At 35.4% G+C, this 14,281-nt stretch overlaps 1 protein-coding gene across 4 annotated transcripts in view; it reads right to left on the reverse strand.

Moving 5' to 3' along the window:
• thsd7ba (thrombospondin, type I, domain containing 7Ba) overlaps positions 1–14,281 on the reverse strand; it is a 188,484-nt gene that overhangs the window by 91,118 nt on the left and 83,085 nt on the right. For 3 of the 4 annotated variants that reach the window (XM_017420752.3, XM_025006907.2, XM_025006908.2), the window contains 3 exons: positions 8,668–9,526; positions 3,057–3,305; positions 1,943–2,112 (listed from right to left, as the gene is read on the reverse strand). In XM_017420752.3, coding sequence (XP_017276241.1) covers positions 1,943–2,112; positions 3,057–3,305; positions 8,668–9,526 — 1,278 coding nt within the window. Of the gene's footprint in view, positions 1–1,942; positions 2,113–3,056; positions 3,306–8,667; positions 9,666–14,281 lie in introns of those variants that run through there. The other variant, XM_037976244.1, reaches the window with a different exon arrangement.

Raw genomic sequence — 14,281 nt, forward strand, 5'->3', positions numbered from 1 at the left:
TGAGACTTGCCCATCTGATGTCAGAAAATATAAAATAAAGCACAATTGCCAGCAAAGGAAACAACTGAATCTAAATAGGGAGATATTAAATCATAACATACTATAACCAATTTACTGCTAAGCATGGCTGACATCACCTGAAGATCTCAAACAGCTAAGCCACATGTAATAGGTGCTAACATTAGTCTTTCTCACAGACTAGAAGAATATTTTTTTTTAGCCTGTTCACATTGGGATTTCAATCTAATATTCCATTTTGATGCACCTCCGCACATCATTGATAGGCAAATTTCCATTTAAATGAGAGCCCACAGAAAAATTACTAAATGTCCACTGAGCATTTTGTCATTTTACCCACAGTAATTTACACGGTGCTTGATCTCTTTTGTAAAAATGAGATGCTTGTTTAAACACAGTGATAAAGTGGAGTGGGAATCTTTTGGCTCTGTTCCATAAATTGTGTTTATCTACAATTGAGTTGTGTTACTGAAGCAGAAACCCAATAGGAGTGAATTGTACTTCACAAAACCTGACTGAGCACTTCTTCATATTACAAGCACTGCAGCTCCACGGTGTTCACATTAACCAAAACTGTGAGAGCCATATTGGAATAAAGATTACATTCAAAATAATTGTTCCTTATATCATTCGGTTTTAGCACAAATACTTTTAAATCCACAAAACAAAACAACCACAAACGTAAACAAGCTATATTAAAAATTATAGATGGAAGTTAAATTAATGTGCTTTTATTTGACAAATGATTATATTCATTATGCAAGGAAGAGTGTATTTTTTTCTTTTTTTTAAAGAATAGGGAATATATTAGTTGACAGTCATTAAAAAGTGCCCACTGTGCTTAATTAAAATGATAAATAGTTAATACTTAGTATGCCTGTGCCTGTTCTTTTTTTTCTCATAATTTATGGTGATTCATACTGTAAGGCTCGAACGTTTCTAATTTGTAGAAGAGTATTATATTGAAGAAAATAACAATAGTTAATACCAATAAGCCTACCTATCTATTTATTTGTTTATTTATTTATGTACTTCTGCAAACAGAAAAATTTGTGCAGTGATTCATCCACTAAAGACACATTTGTGACAGGATTCTATTCATGCCATCAAGGACATTAAGTGCAGCCATAAGTCTATCTGAAGTTTTATTCTTTTGTGACCTGTCAGATGGTAAATTAATTCACAGTGGAAAGACAAGTTTCCTTTATTTTAAGTATATTGCACAATGCTGCCAGAAATCTCATTTTTTTAATGTGGAAACACAGCAAGCCAAAATTTAATTGTCAAAATTTAATTAAATTGCTGTACTTAGTGACAGAATCCTCTATTAATTTTCTATACAAAGAACACAAAATCAAACACAGTTTTTTTGTTTGACTAAAGCAGTTTATTGGCATGTTGCAGAATGTTTATCAGTCACTGAAACTTTGCACATTCACCTCGTTTACCGTACGGTGTTAGTGTGGTTATCCTCATTAAATTTATTTGCTGTTTTATGTGGCTTTATTGCTTTCTGGGTCCTACAAGGGGTTAGTATTCCTTAAAAATCTAAGGTTTAAAATACAAAGTCCTTGTGGGGTTTGAAATGAAGAAAATACATCATTAAAGATAAAACAAGCCATTCCACATTCAGAACTGTGGTCTCCTGTTGTTCAAAGCCTGTGCCTTAGTATATTGTAGCTTACTAAATCATGTGATGATTAAACTGAAGATGATGTGTATTTGCACATTGAAGTTTTTTTTTTCCTACAGCAGAGGGTTCTGTTTCATTCATGTAAGGTTTGCAAGTAACAATCACTTTAAACATTCAAACAGCAACTCTGTGTTTATATAGTATTTCATAAGATTGTATTATTTGGTGCTTGCCATGCGTGCTATGCTATGCCAGCAAGCCCTGGGTCTGCTGTGTGTTTTTTATTTTTACCTTCCTTCCTGTGATGGGGTGCTGAATCATCAGCGACTTGAACACAGTAGGTCTTCCTGGTCTTGATCCCCCCTCCACACAGAATGCTGACATTAACCTGCCGTCTGTCCTGTTGGCTCAGTAAGGGTAGGATACGACATTCACCCCACTCAGTGGTTCTCCACATGTACCTGATGAAACACACATGCACAAAAAAGATATTTGCAGATGAAATGAAGTTTACATGTTTTGTAAAGTTTACATCTGAAACATGTGTGTATGTACTTTCAGAACTCAAGCTTTCATCCATCCAGGAACAAACTGACGAATGAATGCAAAAGAGGATAAGCTATTAAAGAGGATAAACTATCAGCGTACACACTTCTGTGACAATTGCTTTCAAAAAAGTCTCGCAAAGCATAAGATAAATTAGCGTGTGCACTCTCTGGCAAAAGCCAGCTCTCTTACAGTGTGTCAGGAGGAGGGAGGGATGATTATTTTGATTTCAGAACTTCTAAATAAATGTTTGGTTTCAGCTATGACAAACGTAGTCATGCAGAAAGCAGTAATATTTGAGGAGATTACCAGAACAACAGCCCCTAGTAATCTATCAAATGCTTAATTTCCGTAATGAGTTTTCCCTAATCATGTAAATCCTCTGCTCTCAGGCACTTTAAAGGAAAAAAATAATAAGCAACCAGCAGGGATTGCAATTCTCTACTGACTACTTGTTCAATGCATATTATATTAGCTAAAGTTTATCTTAACTCAAACGTCTGTGAAATAATTACAGTCTGACAATCTGTTTTTCTCTTATCCAAGTCATGTTTTGTCCAAGTCAAATCAAATTTTGACTGGTCACTTCTACCACAAGAAAAAGTCTTTCTACCAGGCTCAGAACAAACTAAAATAAAAAAAAACATGCAAAGCAAATAAGTACAGAAATTATTGTTTTTCCTTCTGCAGCTTTATGTCATAAGTATGAGATTAGACAAAAAGGTAAAATTAACAATTATTATTTGGTTTGTGAGGTATTTTAAATATGAACGCATACTCTAAACAGAACATTGAACATTTGAAGGGACTGAACTTCAAACTGGATTTACATTCTATATTTAGTAATATAAGGAGTCACCTGGGGCATTTTGGTAGTAAATCCCCAATGATGTTGCAAGCTTCTTTTTCCTCAAGGATAGGACATGGTTTCCCCCCACCATGAGGGATCTGAGTCGAGACCCGTGACCGGAGGCGGTAACCAGGAGACAGATCATTGGACCGACAGGTCTTAGAGCAGTGACCCCACGATGACCAATCAGATGTATGACAGTCTTGGGGCATCACACACACTTGGAAGGTCAAGGGAGAGGTGTCCTTTGTACAGAGACTGAAGATTAAGAAGACTTCATTACTGACTCTGAAACCTTAAGATCACTTAAAAAAAAGAAACATGACACTACGGTAAGTCCTGCTACATTTTAAAACATGGTAGCAGAATATGACAATATCATAATGACTCACTGGTTTATTTTATATAAAAACTTAAATCATAGTGGTTATCATCATGCAGTTTGTAGTTTTTAACCCAAATCCTCTCTTTAATTAACATCATCTGAATTGCAGCAAAAGGTAAAATATAAAAACCAAGAATACACTTTAAATACATAAACAAACTCAGACACATAGCTATAATGTTATTCAAATCTATTTAGGCCTGAATGATGTTGAATTTGTGATGAGACATGAACATAAATCCACACTCTATGCATTTTTTCAAACGTCTTACTTTTCACCTGATTGAAATTGTTATATTTGCTAAGTAATTTAATTTGATATTCTTATTTCAGTGTTCATCTGCTGCCAACATTTTTCATTTTTATAAGGAAATGCTGAGAATGAAAAGCCCAGGGTTAATGTACCTCACTGAAAAAGAGAAATGTGACACAACTTAATAAGATCTAGTTGAAGTACTTAGGTCAGTTAATGAAAATAAATGCCCTGTATCGGAACTGTTGCACACAGTGTCTTAAGTATGCAACCACACTCGGCTTTGCTCTTCATGAAATCTCATGGTTGGCCTGAATCTTTAGGCATAAACACTGTACATCAGACATTTTTTGCAAGTAGTAAAAACTTCAAGAGATCATACCACAGGAGAAAATTAGGCTACAACTGCTACCTTTTTCATTAAGAAAAAAAAAGAAAAAACCTGAGGGAATCTTACTCAACTATGAGATTATCCTCAAGACTACCAGAATGAGCAAAGCCTCTCAGAGCTGAAACCTATTAAAATATTTGTACACTTGAACAGATGAGGGCTCAACCTCATCAATCAGTCCTATCAGTGTTTTATTTGTCACATTTAAACTGGATTACAATGATTGTATAGCTGTGTTTCCCTTAAGTAGGGCAAATAATGACTTTCACTTAAAGCATTATGTTGTTCAGGGACTTAAGATCTGTATATTTTGTTTCAGTTATAGTACAGCACAGTGTGTAAACAATATGCTCATGCTGCTGCTGTATTACTCCAACCTACCTGATTAAAATGCTGAATTTTGCAGGTTGCTTGATGCTATTTAGTTGCTGTATATCTAAATGTAGGACAAATATAAACCATATGTTCTGAGTAATCTCGAACATGAACAAGGAGAGAGACGAATGTTTTTTTGTTTTCCTGTTCCTGTTTTTGCACCTACAAGCTAAACCTCTGAACTTGTTTGGCCCATCTTTCAAGAGAGGCACATGAACTAAATCCTAATTAGAATCTTTTTCTTGGATATATACTATTACATCAGCCTTGAGATTGCAAACAGATAGTAATGTTCTTTAATGTCAGGTGAAAGGTTTATGACAGCAGTTCCATGACTGCAGGATGCAGAAGTCTCTGAGAGGTATAAAATGATGAATAAGAAAAGAATTCTGAAACAGCACAGTTGTTCAGTTTGGATGTATTTGGGTTTCCCTTCATAGGACAAAACATTCTGTATGTGGTTTTCTGAAAATGTATTAAGCAATGCAATGTTTTATTTTATTTCCTAAAAACACAATCATATGCTCAGTTGGTTTAAACATATTTCCACCTCTGTACCCCAGATTGTGTTCAGTTCAGGAACCTTTATCCACTTGTTAGTCTCAATATGTCCATAAGTTATGCTTCTTTAGTAAAAACTGAATCAGCTATGCAAGAAGCACAAATGACAAGCAGTGGTTGATGCACTTCATTCTAACAGAGTTTTAAGAATCCAGTAAGTTTGTTATGTAAAAATGTATTTTTGTCAGTCCATGTGAAAACATTGCCCACATCTCAACATCCTGTCATTCAGCATGCCAATATAAAATGAAACATGAGTTGAGTTAATGTATGATCCTGATGATTCTTTTAAAAAGCTGTAGCAGCTAGTTAAAAAATGAGATGTGTTTGTCAAAAAGGTTTGACAAACACATCCTAGCTGAGTTTAGAAAAGAAGAAAAAGGAATCGTGCAATTGGAATAATCGCATGAAATGCTAATCATGCTCTTGTATAAGCACTGGCATTGCATTTGATGTTTGCACAGGGCTTTGCAGCCCTCTTTTAAAGGGTCTGGTGGGTATAATGAACTTTAATTATACCACAGTGCATCAGGACCATGGCTGTGGGTGGGCATGACAGGGTCCAGGCCCACTCACTTCGTGGCAAGGCTGCCCAGTCAAATAACTTGCATATTCTTTTTTTTCTTCTTTTTTCATCTAATAATTAAAAATAAATAAAGATAAAACTTTCTAGCCTACTAATTAAAAACCTCACTTAATAATTTAAATACTCCTTTTGATTTGAGAAAATTATATTATCCGTGAACTAAGTGTACATCACAAATTGAAAATTTATTTGGCTGCTTGTCTGAAGCTGGTCCAGTTAATCCAGTGAGATTTGTTTCTTTATTTGGACTGATGATCCCTGTAGACCAGTGGTTCCCAAAGTTAGATTCAGGACCTGGCCAAATTATATTTTTACCTAACCAATAAATAAGGCACATTCAATAAAAAAATGTTTAAAGGAAGTTTCATGGTAATATTTGAAATAGCTAAAGTAACGATGCCGATGTCTGTGATGTGTTACAGTGCACTACGCATCATGTGGTTCAAAAAATCAATCTAAAATGTTGGATTTAAAATGTTTTAATTTGTTTAAATCAAGATAGGTGATCTTGGGATCACGTGAAATGTTTTTACAATTACTTTTAACTGAAATGCTTTATTTTGAAATACACCTTAGGGACATTTTATTGTAACAGTCATATGTTTCTGCCGCTGTTGTTTTGTGGATCAGAATGTGATTAGTTTTGGAACCGCTGTTGTGGACAACAGGGTCAATGTACAGGTAAAGATTGTTTTAGTTTCCATTTATTTTACAAGATGTGTTAAATGGCTTACCCACTTTCAGTCAAGCCCACGTGTAAACCCATTACTGGCAGTAACATATAAAGAAAGATCTACTTATGTATGTATGATCAAAATTGGCCGGATATGTTCATCTGAAGTCATGAAACAGTGCATTAACCATTAACACAGCTTTTGTTTAGCAAAGGGATTCCAATTAGTGGGATCATTAAAATGAGATCACAATGCTCTTTATTTTTCTCCATAATTAGGTTGAAGAAAAAGTACAATAAGGCAGAAATCCATGAAATCAAGAACTTATTTTTACCTCTTAATAAAACCATGATCTGTAATTTATGCCACTGTACAGAAATTGTTTTCTCACAATAATACCATACAGACAGTGGATAACTCATGCATATAAAGTGCACAATAAAGTAGAACATGTTTAATTCCCTCTGTCCAGAAAAAAATAAATAAATAAAAAGAATGAAGGCGGTGGTAGACATGAAATGTTTTTTGAGTGAAAGCTTTGCTCATGACTAAGTTTAAAAGCAATATAAAACAATAACATGCATAGTTTTTCTGATATGCTTGTCTCAATGGATACTAGTTTGATATTGATTTAAACAGTCACATAATGGTGTCACTTTACACCAAGAAGATGGTATTTAGTGGCATTTAGACAATTGGCCATAATATAGATGTAATGATTTTCCTCTGTTGCTGACAAAAAAGCACATATTGTTCAGGACTGTGTGTGTTTGTGTGTATGTGTGTCCCTGTTTTGTGTTTGACTGTGTGCAGCAAAATGCTTTCTTATCAAATCCAAATACCAGGGTCAGCTCAAAAAGCAGCGACTGAGGGGAGCACCACTTAACATTTAACACAATAATACCTCACCTCCCTGCCAACATGCTGGTGAAACACCAGCTCTCACATAATCTAGTTATAATTGAATGAATTACCACCATCAATAGAAAGCATTTTGTTCCAATGAAAACACCTCCTCATGAACAAAATGCCCCATTGGGGATCATGAGAGGGGATGAGCATTGATGCATGTACTATTACAACCTGCACACAGTTACCTTTTTACCACTCCCCATACAACAATAGACACTAGAATGAAATGTAAGACAAAATTTATTTTCTGCACAGATCTTTTCTCCTGGCCAAATCCACACAAGTTTTTTTTTGTTTTGTTTTGTTTTGTTTTGTTTTTTCTGACACTGCAACCTTCCTTTCAGGGCTGCATAATATATCAAAAATATATTATCATTGCAATATCAGTGGGTGCAATATCAATACCACAAAGGAGTGTTTACACAGCAATAAATCAGAAGCCTTTATATTTCAAGCTGCATGCGGTCACGTTCTGCATGTAAATTATATATTTGGTCAAGCCAACAGACTTATACTGGCCTTGATGTCTACACCTGGTTTAGATGATAACGATGACAGAAGATACAGTAAAGAGTAAGCAAGATGAGAGTTTATCACAAATGATATTGTCAGTGCATTATTAAACAATAACGATAAAAAAAATCACACACCACAAGTTTTTATAGCATTGTGCAGGCCTACTTCCTTCAATTATTTTCTCAAGCATAAGAAGAAGCACATTTTTTACTGATTAAAAAGCCCCCTATTGACATAACATACATTTAATTAAGGTTAATAGTTTCATATTTTCAGCATATTTAAACAATTTGATTAAACTTTTAAAGACTTCATACAGATTTTGGCAAAGCAATAGTGTGAGCTTTTTCTAAATAAACACAACAATCAAAATAGTAGCATGCAATGACTGGTTTCTTCCAGATCAATGTGTGTAGCTTGTGTCTGATTTAAACACATATATGTCAACACAAACATCTTTTTTCTTATTTGTTTAGCTTATATTGAAGGATGTGGCATCATAAGGCAGAACCTGGTTATATTTAGACATTGTAACTATGACACATAGTTGAATTTAGGATTATTTTTTTGAGTAGGAAATCCAACTGAAACTGAAAACAAATACTTGTTTTGTGTTGTAATCAGAATAAATAGATATTAAATGTTTGCACAGAAGTTCTAGCATTGACTTTATTGGCTCAAGAGGGGATTGTCACCATGATAACAAATGTCTTGAAAGAGAAACTTCATAATTTCTGTGATACTGTTGCATAATTTTAAAATGTTACTAGACTGCTTGCAGGTGTTTTTCTTGTATTTTAACATATTTTTGTAATTTTTTTATTTGCAAAGATTATTTACAAGATAGTAAAACATTTGTCTGAAAATTTCTAAAATGTGAACAGTATTCCGTTTGTTTTTTCCTCTTTCCCATCCTGTTGATGTACATTTTATCAATATAGAAATGACAAACTTGGAAACATCTTACCTTAGCATGACATTTTTGCCATCACTTCTTGCACAACGAACCTGTCGTGTCTGATATCCCACTTCAAGTTCCCAAGACATTGGATACTTAATGTGCACTTGTGCATGGTGGCGTTGGCTGTGATGAGAGTGGTGGTGAGAAGCCACTGTGTGCATCATGATTGTGTTGTTCTCACTGGAGCTCGTGCTGAAATCAACTGTGGTCCTTCCATTTAAAAGGGCATCTTTTTGGTGAGGCAGTCGGCACTTACTCCAGGCCCCAACTTTAAGGCTGTACTGGTACTCTCCCTCTGCAACGGGGCATTCAGCAGAGTTAGTACAAGTCCTGGTCTCAGTTAGGTTAGGGCAATTTGCCCCTCCGTACATTGGTGCGGCCAGGACATGTCTAGTCCGATGCTGCAAACCAGCACCGCAAGTTTTGCTGCAACCTGACCAAGAGGTAAAGTCTGAAACCACACAATCCTGAGGGCAGGGAATCAGGCACGCCTGCTCCATGGGTGGTTTCTGGGAAAAGAATTCACAAATCCTTGAGCTTACTGTGCTTCGGTTTGAAGTGCGGACACAGTGAATATGGCGCTTCTGAATGCCATGCTGTGCCGTAATGCACTCAGTTGTCCTCAGCTTTAGCTCGTTGGAAAAGAAAGGGACAAGAACACAGCCTCCCCAATCAGAAATCTCCCATTCGAAGAGATCTTGGTGCCAGTCGCAGACCTTAAAGCACTGCCTCTTGCTTTCTGGCTTGTCCATGTGCTGGCAGTGCGAGTGATGGGTCGTCCAGCCCTCCATGTGTACACACCATACCGTCCTTGTCTGAACCCCACCAGAACCACACTCCTCCCCAATACACTGACCCCACTGGCCTGGAACAAAGAAGACACACAGAGAGGGCATTTTCATTAAAAAATAAAAATAATAAAAAAAAAACCTAGCGTCTTTGAGGAAAAAAAAAAGCAATGATTTAAATTGCAGCTATTTGGAAGCTTGCAATCAAGCACAATTCAAGGCCATTCACTTAACCTCTATGATTGCTTTATTCATGAACTGAAGAAGAGACGAACAAAGAAATACAAGGTAATCAAACTAGTAGCAGACATCAATGCAGAAAATGCAAGGTCAGTTTCTGGTTTACAAGGACTTGATTCATTTGATCAATATTTTGGGCTGTTAATGCTAAAGTGATGAGTTACTCAAGTAACACTGTGACAGATGCTAGGCATTTACTCAAAAAATATGAACATATTAAACATCATTTTGATTGCAAAGGATTAATTTGTAAATTCAACTTTTTGTCTTTTTTCTGTGAATTTTTGCTGACCTGAACTCATAACTCAGTAAATTTATTTCCAAGCACCTGAATGAGTTCAATAATGACAGCAAGAAGTTCCGATTGAAGAGTGATCTCATTTCAGGAGACCAAAGGACAGGGCAGTGCATTAGTGGTCCTTGTCACAGTAGAATATAATCAAAAATGACAATGAACTATTATTTGCATAGCACTTTTTAAAACAATGTTAAAAAGTGTTTTATGAGGATGGACAAGATAAGTTTATGGCATTGTTCAAATATTAAGTCAGCAGCAAGTTCATGAACTTGTTTCATTTCAAAGTGAATTCTTCAGCTGCAAAAGCTTTTTTTTTTCTTTACAGAGCACATATATTGTAAATAGAAGGTTTTTAGAGATATTTCAAAGACTATTAATCTAACTCTATTGATTTTAATCAAAAACAGCCCAAGCCACTCTGGCATTTTTCTGTGGTCAGAGTCTTTAGTCACAAACACTTTGCGGTTTCAAGCTATCTCAATGCACATCAGTTAAATCACTCTGACAGAAAGAATCTATAGCTTTTATTGGAAAATAAATTCCACCAGAGAAATATATTATTTTTATCTGCAAAAAGAAAAGAAAATTTTTATAATGTACTGTAGATGTGCTGTGCAAAACCAAGACTGAAAGAGCAGAATCTGTTGGATATTGATATCTATGGAATCCCCATCAGAGCTGAAAACAGTTTGAATTGACTTTTATATCTCCAAAGTTCTAACAGTCGATTCCTAAAAGGTCTTCTTGCAGCATATTTCCTTCATACTACAACATTCTACAGAACCTTTTCTCATAACCTTCATCGTATCTTTGTCCTTATGTTCTTGTTAATGTGCAGGGAATGTTGCTGCTGCTGGTTGTTTTGAAGCTGTAACACAGTTATCTGATGCCTATTGTCAGATTGAGCTGCATGTTACTGGACCACTGCTGGTTTATACGAGTGAAATGTTGAGTGGCAGCTGGTAGGACAAGTGGCAAGCGGAAGACAGACTGCAGTCTGAATATTAAGGTCAGCATTGTGATGCATTATAATTAGCTGCTCCTGCTTTGACCAGCTTGCATAGGAGCCTGTTGCTGACTCTCTACATCATTAAATTAGGTTATTACTGTACACAGGAAAGACCTGTACTAGTCATTAATGCAACAGAGCTGAAGAAGCCTGTATTGGTGTGGTATTCATAAAGTTTAAGTGTTGAGCAACCCAAGATGCTCATTCTAATAAATTTTCCTCACAGCTCCATTATGACTTGGGATAGCAACTTTATTTTTAAGCATTGCCTGTTTATCTAGGTGCTGATGTGGTTTTGGCGAAACACAACTGCACTTGCCAGTCACCACTTTGTAGCATCAGCTTTTTTTGTGACAGCAGTCCACACGCTTAATTTTCCAAATGCAGCAAAGAGTGGAAAGTAGAATGTGGGTTGAGATGGAACAAAATTGCTGACAGCTTTTTGTGAAAAGTTCCATCAGCTTTGAACTAGAGCTTACATTGTGCTACTTATTTGAGCTGACCACAATAATGTATCAGTCGGAATGGAAACTACAATTTTTTTTTTTTTTTTTTTACACCCACACCATACCTAGCTGTGTGTGTCTGATTTAAAAAGGAAAAAAAAAAACATAACTTACAATCGTAAACATTAGAAAATATTATATTTTTCTAAACAAAGGGTTATAGTTCTTTAAAATAAATGTAAAACCTAACAAGAAAGTCAGTGTGATAGCACTCACATAACCTTTTCTTGCATTTATTTTTAATTTTTTTCCACTATTACTTTCACTAAAAAGATCAGTCTCATCAATCATGCACGAAGGACCTATTGAATACTAATGCTCATTTTGCCATCTAACACTCTCTAGATCAGGTTTATTGATTTAATATGCCCTCGAATCAATAATAAAATATCAAATGATTCCTAACATCACAAAAAAGGGGTAATTAAATTTTGTTTTCATAAAATGCTTAACTGACTTTTTAAAACATTGTCTCTTCAATTTAGCTGTTTGACATTTTGTCCTTATCTTTGAAATAAGCAAACATGTGGGAGACATAAAAAAGATCAGTTTGCTGATATAATGTAGTTATATACGTCAGTCATGTTCATTTCTCAGCCAGTTTTTTTTCAGCGTGCTGTGAAAAAGATAATTTGATTCATTTCTTCTAATTGGAATTAAATTGGTGTAATAATGAGATCCTACTGCTTCCTAAATTGCTTTTGAATGACAACGCACTGAAACTGTTCTAGGGGTTTGGTGCCAGAGGAATGTGCTGCTGTTAACACTTTGTTTCCTTGCCAACAACTGATGTGACAAAGCCACTTGATGATGAAATATTTAAAAGAGCAGAATTCCTCCGAGGTTCAAAGCTTAAAACCAACAATGGCTTTACAATGTCAGTTTGACAGCAGAAAAAACATTGTTTAAAAAGCTTCTATGATTTTAATTTATACTGCTGCTGCTACTTATACACCGTGAAGTAGTGATTTCTGCATCAAAAAAGGAAATATATTTGTACATAACCGTTAATTTTAACAATTAGATTGTGTTGTTTATGGCATCGACTTGCAATAAATGGAAATTAAACAACATAGATGTTTAAACTATATTTAGAAACATTTTGAATACTTCTTTATATAAAAGACCAAACATACGCAAGGCTGTAGGGCAAATTGGTTATATAAAGGAATTATGTGGGTGATCATTCCCTTTCTTATAAAACAAAAAAAGTGTTGTTGAGGCACATTTAAAAAGGAGGGTTTGCTTTCTTTAAGTCTTGTGTTATTGTTATTTTGTTCTATTGTCTGCATAAAAAATACCCTAATTATAATCAAATCAAAATTTCTTGTTCAAATCAGACCTGCAGAGCATATAACAACAAATAAAAAACTGATATAACCTACCTATTTTACTGTGATTAAGTAATTTATTATTATTACAGAAAAGGAACATAAAAAATGCACAATTTGACTTTAGTTTTTAAACATGAAGCTACAGGCTAAACAACTTAGACTGACAATATCTGTTTCCATCATCAAACCTAAATGTAGCACTTTCTGAACAAGAGAGGTGTTTTTGTCTAAAGAGAGAAGAGTTTGACAGATCACTCAAACTGCTAAACTACAACAATGAATGTAGAAGTGAAAAAAAATACAAATGTCTGTTTTGAATATAGTTCTATTCTAATTTCGGAAAGTGTACTACAAACATTTCTTGCTGAAAGAGACTTTTTTTTATTCATCAAAAGCTGACAGCAACTTCAAAAAGAAATTGTATCCTGAAAAGCAAAATTGAAAAGTCATCATCAAAATAAGATGAGTTGTGGCTCACAGTTGAGCGTAACGACAGCACATGTTCCTCATGCTGCTTCAGCTACACAGCCTTGGTTGTCACTGGTGGTAGTCTTTCATGACAAACACTCTTTCATCAGTGTGACCACCTTTGCTCTGTACTGCTGTTTTCAAACTGTGCCAAATATGAGAGTGTGATTTATGGAGGTGTGATTTGGAATGAATCTGCTCCCATGGGGCCCAGCCAACACAAGCACCGGTTCAACTCTTAAGCTCTGAATAATCACTCTCTTGATCTGTCAGCGTCAGCATCTGCCGACCCCTCAGGAGGAACCAGTCGCCCACAGCTCCTTCGTTCCTGTCGCACTCACTCGTCTTACTTACACCTCGAGGGTGGGGCTCTGGCACACTTGCAGGCTTCTGCAACTTTCACCATTCAATTTACGTTTCGAAAACAGAATTTAAATCGGTGGCAAAAGGTTGAACAGACCGCACCACAATACGGGAAAAGACAGAAATTAAACTGGGCCGTTGTAGCGTGACTAAACACAAATTCTCCTTTCCAGAGTTGTTCTGCTGAGCCCTTAAGTTGAACAAATGATAGTGAAGCTGTAAAATTACAGCAAGTAACACAACAGAAGCTATCTCCACTATGCACTAAAACTAGATAGATGGAGGCCGTGTAGATGCAAACAAAAGGACAATAAACTGTCAACAGCAGCGCTCTACCGAGACAAAACTGCACTCGGCACGGTTAAATCTTTTACCTCTCTGATGCTTTTAATTAGATTTGATGAAAGCATCACTGAGTCAGGTCAGTAAATAATTAGTAGTTTTCAGATTTTTTTTTATGCTGCTTACAGGTGCTGGTCATAAAATTAGAATATCATGAAAAAGTAGATTGATTTCAGTAATTCCATTTAAAAAGTGAAACTTGTATATTATATTCATACATTACATACAAACTCATATATTTCAAATGTTTATTTTGTTTAATTTTGATGATT

Source organism: Kryptolebias marmoratus, linkage group LG6 (assembly GCF_001649575.2).
Source record: "Kryptolebias marmoratus isolate JLee-2015 linkage group LG6, ASM164957v2, whole genome shotgun sequence".
Classification (NCBI taxonomy): domain Eukaryota; kingdom Metazoa; phylum Chordata; class Actinopteri; order Cyprinodontiformes; family Rivulidae; genus Kryptolebias; species Kryptolebias marmoratus.